We start from the raw sequence: 14736 nt of genomic DNA, 5'->3' as shown, positions 1-14736 counted from the left end.
CTCTCTCTCTCATACCCCACACCCTGTCTCTCTCTCTCTCATACCCCACACCCTGTCTCTCTCTCTCTCTCATACCCCACACCCTGTCTCTCTCTCTCTCATACCCCACACCCTGTCTCTCTCTCTCACATACCCCACACCCTGTCTCTCTCTCTCATGCCCCACACCCTGTCTCTCTCTCTCTCTCCTACCCCACACCCTGTCTCTCTCTCTCTCTCTCATAACCCACACCCTGTCTCTCTCTCTCTCATACCCAACACCCTGTCTCTCTCTCTCTCTCTCTCCTACCCCACACCCTGTCTCTCTCTCTCTCTCCTACCCCACACCCTGTCTCTCTCTCTCTCTCTCTCATAACCCACACCCTGTCTCTCTCTCTCATGCCCCACACCCTGTCTCTCTCTCTCTCTCCTACCCCACACCCTGTCTCTCTCTCTCTCTCTCATAACCCACACCCTGTCTCTCTCTCTCTCATACCCAACACCCTGTCTCTCTCTCTCTCTCTCTCCTACCCCACACCCTGTCTCTCTCTCTCTCTCCTACCCCACACCCTGTCTCTCTCTCTCTCTCTCTCATAACCCACACCCTGTCTCTCTCTCTCATACCCCACACCCTGTCTCTCTCTCTCTCTCTCTCATAACCCACACCCTGTCTCTCTCTCATACCCCACACCCTGTCTTTCTCTCTCATACCCAACACCCTATCTCTCTCTCTCATACCCCACACTCTGTCTCCCAGTGTCTCTCACACTCCATAACCTGTTTCCAACTCACTCTCATACCTCGAATCCTGTCTGTCAAACTCTCGCATGCTGCACACTCTTTTTCACTCTTAAATATCACACACCCTGTCACTCACTCTCACTCATACCCCTCTCCCTGTCTCCAAAGCTGTCTCATACCCACACACCGTGTCTCTCCGACACTCTCTCATACCCCACACCGTCTCTCCGACTCTCTAATACCCTACACCCTGTCTCTCTCTCTCTCATACCCCACACCCTGTCTCTCTCTCTCTCTCTCTCATACCCCACATCCTGTCTCTCTCTCTCTCTCATACCCCACATCCTGTCTCTCTCTCTCTCTCATACCCCACACCCTGTCTCTCTCTCTCTCATACCCCACATCCTGTCTCTCTCTCTCTCATACCCCACACCCTGTCTCTCTCTCTCATACCCCACACCCTGTCTCTCTCTCTATCACACCCCACACCCTGTCTCTCTCTCTATCACACCCCACACCCTGTCTCTCTCTCTCTCTCTCATACCCCACACCCTGTCTCTCTCTCTCTCTCATACCCCACACCCTGTCTCTCTCTCTCATACCCCACACCCTGTCTCTCTCTCTCTCACACCCCACACCCTGTCTCTCTCTCTCTCTCTCACACCCCACACCCTGTCTCTCTCTCTCTCTCTCTCACCCCACACCTTCTCTCTCTCTCTCATACCCCACACCCTGTCTCTCTCTCTCACACCCCACACCCTGTCTCTCTCTCTCACACCCCACACCCTGTCTCTCTCCCTCTCATACCCCACACCCTGTCTCTCTCCCTCTCATACCCCACACCCTGTCTCTCTTTCTCTCTCATACCCCACACCCTGTCTCTCTCTCTCTCTCATACCCCACACCCTGTCTCTCTCCCTCTCATACCCCACACCCTGTCTCTCTCTCTCTCTCATACCCCACACCCTGTCTCTCTCTCTCTCTCATACCCCACACCCTGTCTCTCTCTCTCATACCCCACACCCTGTCTCTCTCTCTCTCATACCCCACACCCTGTCTCTCTCTCTCATACCCCACACCCTGTCTCTCTCTCACATACCCCACACCTTGTCTCTCTCTCTCAAGCCCCACACGCTGTCTCTCTCTCTCTCATACCCCACACCCTGTCTCTCTCATACCCCACAACCTGTCTCTCTCATACCCCACAACCTGTCTCTCTCTCTCTCTCATACCCCACACCCTGTCTCTCTCTCTCCCTCTCATACCCCACACCCTGTCTCTCTCTCTCCCTCTCATACCCCACACCATGTCTCTCTCTCTCATACCCCACACCCTGTCTCTCTCTCTCATACCCCACACCCTGTCTCTCTCTCTCATACCCCACACCCTGTCTCTCTCTCTCATACCCCACACCCTGTCTCTCTCTCTCATACCCCACACCCTGTCTCTCTCTCTCATACCCCACACCCTGTCTCTCTCTCTCATGCCCCACACCCTGCCTCTCTCTCTCATACCCCACACCCTGTCTCTCTCTCTCTCATACCCCACACCCTGTCTCTCTCTCTCTCTCATACCCCACACCCTGTCTCTCTCTCTCTCTCATACCCCACACCCTGTCTCTCCCTCTCATACCCCACACCCTGTCTCTCTCTCTCTCTCTCATACCCCACACCTTGTCTCTCTCTCTCTCATACCCCACACCCTGTCTCTCTCTCTCTCATACCCCACACCCTGTCTCTCTCTCTCTCATACCCCACACCCTGTCTCTCTCTCTCTCATACCCCACACCCTGTCTCTCTCTCTCATGCCCCACACCCTGTCTCTCTCTCTCATGCCCCACACCCTGTCTCTCTCTCTCATCCCCCACACCCTGTCTCTCTCTCTCTCTCCTACCCCACACCCTGTCTCTCTCTCTCTCATACCCCACACCCTGTCTCTCTCTCTCTCATGCCCCACACCCTGTCTCTCTCATGCCCCACACCCTGTCTCTCTCTCTCATGCCCCACACCCTGTCTCTCTCTCTCTCTCCTACCCCACACCCTGTCTCTCTCTCTCTCATACCCCACACCCTGTCTCTCTCTCTCTCATACCCCACACCCTGTCTCTCTCTCTCTCTCATACCCCACACCCTGTCTCTCTCTCTCACATACCCCACACCCTGTCTCTCTCTCTCATGCCCCACATCCTGTCTCTCTCTCTCATACCCCACACCCCGTCTCTCTCTCACATACCCCACACCCTGTCTCTCCCTCTCTCTCATACCCCACACTCTGTCTCTCTCTCTCTATCATACCCCACACTCTGTCTCTCTCTCTCTCTCATACCCCACACTCTGTCTCTCTCTCTCTCTCATACCCCACACCCTGTCTCTCTCTCTCTCTCATACCCCACACCCTGTCTCTCTCTCTCTCTCTCATACCCCACACCCTGTCTCTCTCTCTCTCTCTCCTACCCCACACCCTGTCTCTCTCTCTCTCATAACCCACACCCTGTCTCTCCCTCTCTCTCATACCCCACACCCTGTCTCTCTCTCTCTCTCATACCCCACACTCTGTCTCTCCCTCTCTCTCATACCCCACACTCTGTCTCTCTCTCTCTCTCATACCCCACACCCTGTCTCTCTCTCTCTCTCTCATACCCCACACCCTGTCTCTCTCTCTCTCTCTCCTACCCCACACCCTGTCTCTCTCTCTCTCATAACCCACACCCTGTCTCTCTCTCTCTCATACCTCACACCCTGTCTCTCTCTCTCTCTCATACCCCACACCCTGTCTCTCTCTCTCTCCTACCCCACACCCTGTCTCTCTCTCTCTCATACCCCACACCCTGTCTCTCTCTCTCACATACCCCACACCCTGTCTCTCTCTCTCATGCCCCACAGCCTGTCTCTCTCTCTCATACCCCACACCCTGTCTCTCTCTCACATACCCCACACCCTGTCTCTCTCTCTCTCTCCTACCCCACACCCTGTCTCTCTCTCTCATAACCCACACCCTGTCTCTCTCTCTCATACCCCACACCCTGTCTCTCTCTCTCTCTCTCCTACCCCACACCCTGTCTCTCTCTCTCTCATACCCCACACCCTGTCTCTCTCTCTCACATACCCCACACCCTGTCTCTCTCTCTCTCTCTCATGCCCCACACCCTGTCTCTCTCTCTCTCTCCCCTACCCCACACCCTGTCTCTCTCTCTCTCTCATACCCCACACCCTGTCTCTCTCTCTCACATACCCCACACCTATCTCTCTCTCCTACCCCACACCCTGTCTCTCTCTCTCTCTCATACCCCACACTCTGTCTCCCAGTGTCTCTCACACTCCATAACCTGTTTCCAACTCACTCTCATACCTCGAATCCTGTCTGTCAAACTCTCGCATGCTGCACACTCTTTCTCACTCTTAAATATCACACACCCTGTCACTCACTCTCACTCATACCCCTCTCCCTGTCTCCAAAGCTGTCTCATACCCACACACCGTGTCTCTCCGACACTCTCTCATACCCCACACCCTGTCTCTCTCTCTCTCCTAACCCACACCCTGTCTCTCTCTCTCTCATACCCCACACCCTGTCTCTCTCTCTCTCTCTCTCATACCCACACACTGTCTCCAACATTGTCTCTCACACTCCCCCTCCCCGCAGCCCGCACCCTCCCCCTCCCTCCCTCTCTCCCTCTCTCCCTCCCTCCCTCCCTCTCTCCCTCCCTCCCTCTCTCCCTCCCTCCCTCCCTCCCTCTCTCCGCCCGCTCCCTCCCTCTCTCAGCCCGCACCTCCCCCTCTCAGCCCGCACCTCCCCCTCTCAGCCCGCACCCTCCCCCTCCCTCCCTCTCTCAGCCCGCACCCTCCCCCTCCCTCCCTCTCTCAGCCCGCACCCTCCCCCTCTCAGCCCGCACCCTCCCCCTCCCTCCCTCTCTCAGCCCGCACCCTCCCCCTCCCTCCCTCTCTCAGCCCGCACCCTCCCCCTCCCTCCCTCTCTCAGCCCGCACCCTCCCCCTCCCTCCCTCTCTCAGCCCGCACCCTCCCCCTCCCTCCCTCTCCCAGCCCGCACCCCCTCCCTCCCCCTCCCAGCCCGCACCCTCCCCCTCCCTCCCCCTCCCAGCCCGCACCTCCCCCTCTCAGCCCGCACCTCCCCCTCCCTCCCTCTCTCAGCCCGCACCCTCCCCCTCCCTCCCTCTCTCAGCCCGCACCCTCCCCCTCCCTCCCTCTCTCAGCCCGCACCCTCCCCCTCCCTCCCTCTCTCAGCCCGCACCCTCCCCCTCCCTCCCTCTCTCAGCCCGCACCCTCCCCCTCCCTCCCTCTCTCAGCCCGCACCCTCCCCCTCCCTCCCTCTCTCAGCCCGCACCCTCCCTCTCTCAGCCCGCACCCTCCCCCTCCCAGCCCGCACCCTCCCCCTCCCAGCCCGCACCCTCCCCCTCCCAGCCCGCACCCTCCCTCTCCCAGCCCGCACCCTGACCCTCCCTCTCCCTGACCCTCCCTCTCCCAGCCCACACCCCCTCTCTCTCCCTCTCACAGCCCACACCCCCTCTCTCTCCCTCTCCCTCTCCCAGCCCACACCCCCTCTCTCTCCCTCTCACAGCCCACACCCCCTCTCTCTCCCTCTCCCTCTCCCAGCCCACACCCCCTCTCCCCACCTCACAGCCCACACCCCCTCTCCCCACCTCACAGCCCACACCCCCTCTCCCCACCTCACAGCCCACACCCTCTCTCTCTCTCCCCACACCGTGTCTCTCCGACACTCTCTCATACCCCACACCGTCTCTCCGACTCTCTCATACCCTACACCCTGTCTCTCCCACACACCCTGTCTCTCCCACACACTCTCATACCCCACACCGTCTCTCACTCTCTCATACCCCACACCCTGTCTCTCCCACACACTCTCATACCCCACACACTCTCATACCCCACATCCTGTCTCTCCCACACACCCTCATACCCCTCTCACTCTCTCATACCCCACACACTCTCTCTCCCACACACCCTCATACCCCACACACCCTCATACCCCACACACCCTGTCTCTCCCACTCACTCTCATACCCCACACCCCCTCTCTCTCATACCCCACACCCCCTCTCTCTCACTCTCTCATACCCCACACCCTCTCTCTCTCACTCTCTCATACCCCACACCCTGTCTCTCTCACTCTCTCATACCCCACACCCTCTCTCTCTCACTCTCTCATTCCCCACACCCTCTCTCTCTCACTCTCTCATACCCCACACCCTCTCTCTCTCACTCTCACTCTCTCATTCCCCACACCCTGGCTCTCCTACACACTCTCATATCCCACACACTCTCTCTCTCTCATACCCCACGCCCTGTCTCTCTCAAACACTCACACCCCACACCCTGACTCTCACTCAAACCCCTCATCCACTCTCCAATCACCCTCACCTCCTGCCCACTCATACCCCTCTCACACCTCCTCCCCCTTATCTCCCTCATTTCACAATCCCTCTCACTCAGATCTTCCCCTCCCTTCTCAGGGCCACTGCCCCAGAGCCCTCAGGTTGACCTCTGATGTTAAACCTGTCCGGGCGCGATGCGGCTCCTCACCTTCCCGTCATGGTCCTCACGGCGAGTCTCCGCTCTCTCACCCGTTACAAATGGCGAGGTGTCTGCAAATCTGGAGAATGAGTTTTCAACCCAAAAAAGGAGAGAGCTCGGCAGCCGAGTCCGCTTTTGGCAACATCACGGGACGGCTCCCCGAGAGGGGATTGGAACCTGTTCAAAGCTCATAAACAGCCCAGATTCTCAGATTGAAATCAGTGCAAAAAGCGCCTTAAAGAGACTGTCTCCCTCTCCTGGGATCTTCATAATAAGACCTGCAGAAAACCACACCATTAACTGCCCCATTCAACACTGCTCCACTGAAGGTGATCGTCCTCTCCTCCCCCAGTAATAGGGCCAATATCGTCTCATACATTCCAGGGAGACAGTGTAAGATCAATAAACAAAGGCAGCCGGTTGAAACCCAGTCTGCACCGAGTTTTGCTGAACTGAACCATGGAGATCAGCCCTGGGTTCCTGCTTTGGGTCTCATTCTGCAACCCCAACCCATAATATACTGAGGGGTGTGGACAAGAGATGGGCTCTGCTGTGATGCTCCCCACAGTCGCATAACTTGCCCCACATCGCGAATAGCCACTTGGCGGACGCCATGGTGGGTGCCTTATCCTGAAGGACCAACATTTTCCATAGAAGAGAGACAATTGGCAGAAAAGAGTGGAAGGATAGTGTTGATAACACATGGGTGTCTGGGCCTCCTTTCAGGGGACTCCCACTCTTGTATTGGAGGATGCTGTGCAGGCAGCACTAACCCATCTTCCTGGCCGGAGAAGGTGGGGTGACAAAGACTGTGCCACTCGCTCTTAGTGGAACTGGCACTGGCTGCAGACTCACAACTCTTCAACTGGCCAATACTACTTGAGATTGTTCCAATGTTCTCTGCTCATTATAAGAAGGGAAATGAAACAGGGGCTCAGATTGACAAATGGTTGCTCCTGATCTTAAAAGTTCTTATGGAAATATAGATTAATTTAGTAAATATATTTATTAACAAATTAAGGCATGGCAGGGCAGCTCAGACCCGTGGAATGCACGACCTGTGCCATGTGGGAACTCCAGGACTCTTCCCGTGTCCTGGACAACCACAGGTGCAGGAAGTGTCGTCAGCTGGAGGAGCTCGAGCTCCGGGTTTCGGACCTTGAGCAGCAGCTGGTGTCACTACAGTGCATCCGCAAGGCTGAGAGTTTCATGGACAGCACGTTTCAGGAGGTGGTCACCCCGCAGATTAAGAGAGTGCAGGCAGAGAGGGACTGGGTGACCGCCAGACAGACAAGGAGGACCAGACAGGTAGAGCAGGAGTCCCCTGAGGGCATCTCACTCTCCAACCAGTATTCAGTTCTGGGTACTGGTGGGGGAGAGGGTTCCTCTGGGGAGTGCAGCCAGAGCACGATGGATGGCTCAGCTGTTCAGGAGGGGAGAGGAGAAAGGTCGAGAGAGCAATTGTGATAGGGGATTCTATAGTTCGGTGAGCAGACAGGTGTTTCTGCAGCCGCAAACGTGATTCCAGGATGGTATGTTGTCTCCCTGGTGCCAGGGTCATGGATGTCACTGTGCAGCTGCACGACATTCTGAAGGAGGAGGGTGAACAGCCAGAGGTCGTGGTACATATCGGTACCAACGACATAGGTAAAAAGAGGGATGAGGTCCTGCAAGCAGAATATAAGGAGTTAGGAAGTAAGTTAAAAAGCAGGACCTCAAGGGTAGTAATCTCAGGATTACTCCCAGTGCCACGTGCTAGTGAGTACAGGAATAGGAGAATAGATCAGATGAATGCATGGCTGGAGGGTTGGTGCAGGAGGGAGGGAATTAGATTCCTGAGGAATTGGCACCGATTCTGGGGAAGGTGGGACCTGTACAAGTCAGACGGGTTGCACCTCAACAGATCCGGGACTAATATCCTCGCAGTGGGGTTTGCTATTGCTGTTGGGGAGGGTTTAAACTAGAGTGGCAGGGGGATGGGAACCTGAGCGGGGAGTCAGAAGAGAGTAAAAGTGAGAGCAGCAAGAGAGGGGAGGACCCAGGGGAAATTTACAATACAAATAGTACAAATAGTTGTTCAAGAACAAGTGAAAGGGAAAAGCGTAGAGCAGCAGAAAGAGAGTGTACTTTAGACACTACAGATAAAGTAAAAACTAGAAGGTGTAAAGTGATTAACTCAGCATCAAAGCTGAAGGACAGGCTCGGGTGTGTGGACCAACTAAGATTTCTATATACAAATGCACGGAGTATAAAGGATAAATTAAATGAACTACAGGCACAAATTCAAATTGGAGGGTATGACATGATAGCTATTACTGAGACATGGCTGCAGGATGGTCAGGATTGGGAACTAAATATACCGGGTTATAAGGTCTACAGGAGAGACAGGGAAAATGGAAGAGGGGGAGGAGTAGACTTAATGATTAGAGATGAAATCACTTCAATGATAAAGGAGGATATAACGAGAGGTAAGCAGCCAACAGAGGCCTTATGGGTTGAATTGAGAAATAGGAAAGGATCTAAGACTATAGTGGGAGTTGTATATAGGACCCCTGGCAGCACCTCTGAAGTGCTAGATTGTATAAAGGCATAGTGGTCTTAATGGGGGACTTTAACCTTCACATAGATTGGGAAAAGCAGACTAGCAACTGTCAGAAAGGTAGTGAATTTCTTGAGTGTGTCCGGCATAGTTTTCTACAGCAGTATGTCCTGGAGGCAACAAGGGGGCAAGCCATACTAGATTTAGTAATGAGTAACGAACCAGATTTAGTTAACGGCTTAACTGTGCGTGAACATCTATCCAATAGCGATCATAACATGATCGAGTTCAACGTAGTGTTTGAAAGGGAAAAAAAGTGAGTCAGCTGCTAAGATTCGAGACTTGGGTACGGCCGACTTCAATGGGATGAGACAGAGACTGTCCACAGTAAATTGGGCAAATCTGTTAATGGGTAAAACAACTGATGATCAGTGGGAGATGTTTAAAGAAACATTTAACGTGATACAGAATCGGTTTATACCCCTGAAGGGCAAGAACTCTACTTGCCAAAAAAAACAGCCATGGACAACTAAAGAGGTAAGGGACAGTATAAGACATAAGGAAAGGGCATACAAAAAGGCAAAAAATGGCACAGATCCTGGAGAATGGGAAAGATACAAAGATCAACAAAAGGTCACAAAACAGATAGTAAGAGCTACAAAAAGAGAATATGAAAAGAAACTTGCAAGGGATATCAAAACCAATACGAAGAACTTTTATAGTTATATTAGGAAAAAGAGGGTGGTCAGGAGCAGTGTTGGCCCCTTAGAAACCAAAAGTGGGGATATTGTCATTGACAATGGGGAAATGGCGGACATGTTGAACGATTACTTTGCGTCAGTATTTACAGTAGAAAAAGAGGATAGCACGCCGGAAATCCCAAGAAAACTAATACTGAATCGGGGACAGGGACTCAATAAAATTAACATAAGTAAAACAACAGTAATGAAGAAAATAATAGCACTAAAGAGTGACAAATCGCCAGGACCAGATGGTTTCCATCCCAGGGTTTTAAAGGAAGTAGGTGAGCACATTGCAGATGCCCGAACTATAATCTTTCAAAGTTCTCCAGATTCAGGAACCGTCCCTCTAGATTTGAAAATTGCACATGTCACTCCGCTTTTTAAGAAAGGAGAGAGAAGGAAACCAGGGGATTATAGACCAGTTAGCCTAACATCTGTTGTGGGGAAAATGCTGGAGTCTATAATTAAGGATAGGGTGACTGAACATCTCGAAAATTTTCAGTTAATCAGAGAGAGCCAGCATGGATTTGTGAAAGGTAGGTCGTGCCTGACAAACCTGACTGAATTTTTTGAAGAAGTGACTAAAGTAGTGGACAGGGGAATGTCAATGGATGTTATTTATATGGACTTCCAGAAGGCATTTGATAAAGTCCCACATAAGAGACTGTTAGCTAAGATAGAAGCCCATGGAATCGAGGGAAAAATACAGACTTGGTTAGGAAGTTGGCTGAGTGAAAGGCGACAGAGAGTAGGGATAATGGGTAGGTACTCACATTGGCAGGATGTGACTAGTGGAGTCCCGCAGAGATCTGTCTTAGGGCCTCAATTATTCACAATATTTAGTAACGACTTAGATGAAGGCATAGAAAGTCTCACATCCAAGTTTGCCGATGACACAAAGATTGGTGGCATTGTAAGCAGTGTCGATGAAAACATAAAATTACAAAGCGATATTGATAGATTAGGTGAATGGGCAAAACTGTGGCAAATGGAATTCAATGTCGACAAATGTGAGGTCATCCACTTTGGACCATAAAAGGATAGAACAGGGTACTTTCTAAATAGTAAAAAGTTAAAAACAGTGGATGTCCAAAGGGACTTAGGGGTTCAGGTACATAGATCATTGAAGTGTCATGAACAGGTGCAGAAAATAATCAATAAGGCTAATGGAATGCTGGCCTTTATATCTAGAGGACTAGAGTACAAGGGGGCAGAAGTTATGCTGCAGCTATACAAAACCCTGGTTAGACTGCACCTGGAGTACTGTGAGCAGTTCTGGGCACCGCACCTTCGGAAGGACATATTGGCCTTGGAGGGAGTGCAGCGTAGGTTTACTAGAATGATACCCGGACTTCAAGGGTTAAGTTACGAGGAGAGATTACACAAATTGGGGTTGTATTCTCTGGAGTTTCGAAGGTTAAGGGGTGATCTGATCGAAGTTTATATTAAGGGTAACAGATCGGGTGGATAGAGAGAAACTATTTCCGCTGGTTGGGGATTTTAGGAGTAGGGGGCACAGTCTAAAAATTAGAGCCAGACCTTTCAGGAGTGAGACTAGAAAACACTTCTACACACAAAGGAAGTTTGGAACTCTCTTCCACAAACGGCAATTGATACTAGCTCAATTGCTAATTATAAATCTGAGATAGCTTTTTGCCAACCAAAGGTATTAAGGGATATGGGCCAAAGGCAGGTATATGGAGTTAGATCAGCCATGATCTTATCAAATGGCGGAGCGGGCTCGAGGGGCTGAATGGCCTACTCCTGTTCCAATGTTCCTATGTTCCTCTAGGAGCAGGAGTAGGCTATTCAGCCTCTCGAGCCTGTTCCGCCATTCAATTAGATCATGGCTGATCTGTATCTCAACTCCATTTACCCGCCTTTGCTCCATATCCCTTGATACCCTTACCCAACAAAAATCTGTCAATTTCACACTTGAAAATTTCAATTGACCCCCAGCATCCACAGCCTTTGGGAGAAGAGAATTCCAGACTTCCACTATTCTTCTTTGCGTCGGGATAATTTGGTTCCCTAGAGATGGTATTTCCCATTAATTTGATTGAGATTGGGGTTCAGCAGTGTGGAGGAATCATGGGCAGAGAAACTGTCCCGAATACATTCCATGAACTCGTCCTCCAAACCGCTTTTGCCAATTTGATTTGTCCAGTCTGTATGAAGATTAAAGTCCCCCACGATTATTGCATTACCTTTGTTACAAGCTCCTCTTATTTCTTGATTAATACTCTGTCCAACACTATAACTACTGTTAGGGGGCCTATAAACTCCTCCCACCAGTGTTTTCTCCCCCTTGTTATTTCTTATTTCCACCCATACTGATTCTACTTCGTGATCTTCCGAGCCCAGATCCTTTCTCACCACTGTCCTTATGTCATCCTCTATTTTTTTTTATTTTTATGGTTCTAATGACCTTTATTAAAGGTAAACCGCCTCTCCCCAAGTCGTTGCAGATTGCCGGGAGAGGGGCTTCCTTGCTTTTTGAATTTAATTAAATTAATCAGACTCTCAACAGAAAAGGAGAGAGACAGTGAGAGAGGGAAGGGAAGGAGGGAGGCTGCAGGTGTCATCCTTTATTATCAGGGCAACCCCCCCCCTCCTTTTCCATTCTATCTGTCTTTTCGAAAAGTCAAGTACCCTGGAATGTTTCGTTCCCAACCTTGGTCATATTGCAATCACGCCTCAGTAATGGTTCACTGTTCCAATGAAGCTCAATGGAAGCTCGAGGAACAGCACCTCATCTTTGGATTAGGCACTTTACAGCCTTCCGGACTCAACATTGATTTCAACAACTTTAGATCATAACCACTACTTCCATTTTTTCCGATAGCAGGTGCTGGTGATGGTTCTGCTGTTACCATTTACAGCTCCTCCAGTCTCATCTTTGTTTTCTTTACTTATCCTATTACCACTCCCCTCGCCTTGCACCATCATACCTTTGATCATTTAATCACTCCTGCCCTCCTCCCAATCGCAGATCTTCCCCTTTGTTCTTCCCCACACCCCCCCTCCCAATCCCCTTCTTTCCCTGACTCTGTACTTGCTTGTAAACTGTTAAATCTCTAACCTCTTCCAGTTCTGATGAAAGGTCATCAACCTGAAACGTTAACTGTGTTTCTCTCTCCACAGATGCTGCCTGACCTGCTGAGTGTTTGCAGCATTTTCTGTTTTTATTTGTGATAATGTATTACTTAAAATTACATAGAACGTACAGCACAGAAACAGGCCATTCAGCCCAACTGGTCTATGCCGGTGTTTATGCTCCACACGAGCCTCCTCCCACCCTTCTTCATCGAACTCTATCAACATATCCTTCTATTCCTTTCTCCCTCATCTAGCTTCCCCTTAAATGCATCTATGCTAGTCGCCTCAACCACTCCATGTGGTAGCGAGTGCCACACTCTAGGTAAAGAAGTTTCTCCTGAGTTCCCTATTGGATTTATTAATGACTATCTTATATTTATGGCCCCTAGTTCTGGACTCCCCCACAAGTGGAAACATCTTCTCTATGTCTACCCTATCAAACCTTTTCATAATCTTATAGACCTCTGTCAGGTCACCCCTCAGTCTTCTCTTTTCCAAAGAAAACAGCCCCAGCATGTTCAATCTTTTCTGTTACGTATAACCTCTCAGTTCTGGTATCATCCTGGTAAATCTTTTTTGTACCTTCTCCTGTGCCTTTATATCTTTTTATAATATGAACAGAACTGTTCACAGTACACCAAGTGTGGTCTAACCAAGGATCTATGCAAGTTTAATATAACTTCCCTGCTTTTCAATTCTATCCCTCTAGAAATGAACCCCAGTGCTTGGTGTGCCTTTTTTTATGGTTTTATTAACCTGCGTTGCTACTTTTAGTGATTTGTGAATCTGTACCCCCAGATCCCTCTGTTCCTCTACCCCATTTAGACTCTTATTATCCAAACAGTATGTGGCCCCCTTATGCTTCCTATCAAAATGCACCACCTCACATTTATCTATATTGAAATTCATTTGCCAATTACACACCCAGTCTGCAAGTTTATTAATGTCTTCCTGTATTTTGTCGCGGTCCTCCTCAGTATTAACTATACCCCACAATTTGGCGTCGTCCTCAAATTTTGAAATTGTACTTCCAATTCCCGAGTCCAAATTGTTTATTAAATTGTGAACAACAGTGGTCCCGGCATCTATCCTTCCCACCAGTGTTTTATGCCTCCAGCCCAAATTTTGTAGTTGGACCCTTAATGTAAATTTCACTGCCTGCCCTAAATAGCATTCAAGAAAGTAAGTGGACCATTCGATCTCAGACACACAGCTAAACCACTGGCACTAAGTAGAAGGTTAGTTCCTCTGGTTGTAAAGGAAGGTTGACATTGAGACTGATGATACTGTACATGGGATGATGCCTCTTTTTATGTTATTTTATATATACCATATGAAGCCATCTATGTTGCTTGCTGTAAAAATTAAAAAGCATTTGGTTTAGCTGTGTGTCTGAGATCGAATGGTCCACTTACTTTCTTGAATGCTGTTTAGGGCAGGCAGTGAAATTTACATTAAGGGTCCAACTACAAAATTTGGGCTTCAGGCATAAAATACAGGCACTGCTGTAGAGTTAAAAGGGATTCTGATGACACACTGGTACCATAGATCCATATTTTCAGGGGTAAACTTGAATCATCCAGTAACCAAACAGTTAGATTCAGTTATGACAATCCACCTCAGGTTGTTTAAGGCACAGGAAGGGAACAGAGTTTCTGGCTCTCAAAATTAAATCACAAGCAACAGATCCAACACTCCAGAGTGATATTTGAGACAAGACCCAGGGAAAATGAGCACCATTGACATATTTTTACTGTCAACTTTACTTATCAAGTGTAACACTACACAACTTACAGTACGCGGTGATATACAGTCAGGAGTGGCCCTGGGAGTCCTCAACATTGACTCTGGACCCCATGAAATCTCATGGCATCAGGTCAAACATGGGCAAGGAAACCTCCTGCTGATTACCACCTACCGCCCTCCCTCAGCTGATGAATCAGTCCTCCTCCATGTTGAGCACCACTTGGAGGAAGCACTGAGGGCAGCAAGGGCACAGAATGTACTCTGGGTGGGGGACTTCAATGTCCATCATCAAGAGTGGCTCGGTAGCACCACTACTGACCGAGCTGGCCTAGTCCCGAAGGA

At 50.3% G+C, this 14736-nt stretch overlaps 1 protein-coding gene across 1 annotated transcript in view; it reads right to left on the bottom strand.

Annotated features, from left to right (window-relative positions):
• The window catches only part of LOC137331664 (LIM and senescent cell antigen-like-containing domain protein 2), a 216773-nt gene extending 210200 nt beyond the window's left edge, over nt 1-6573 (bottom strand). The window contains exon 1 of the mRNA XM_067995608.1: nt 6277-6573. Coding sequence (XP_067851709.1) covers nt 6277-6287 — 11 coding nt within the window. The 5' untranslated portion in view covers nt 6288-6573. The remainder of the gene's footprint in view (nt 1-6276) is intronic.
• Between the last annotated feature and the right edge of the window lie 8163 nt (nt 6574-14736).

Source organism: Heptranchias perlo, chromosome 13 (assembly GCF_035084215.1).
Source record: "Heptranchias perlo isolate sHepPer1 chromosome 13, sHepPer1.hap1, whole genome shotgun sequence".
Classification (NCBI taxonomy): Eukaryota; Metazoa; Chordata; class Chondrichthyes; order Hexanchiformes; family Hexanchidae; genus Heptranchias; species Heptranchias perlo.
This window is presented reverse-complemented; position numbering and strand designations above follow the sequence as displayed.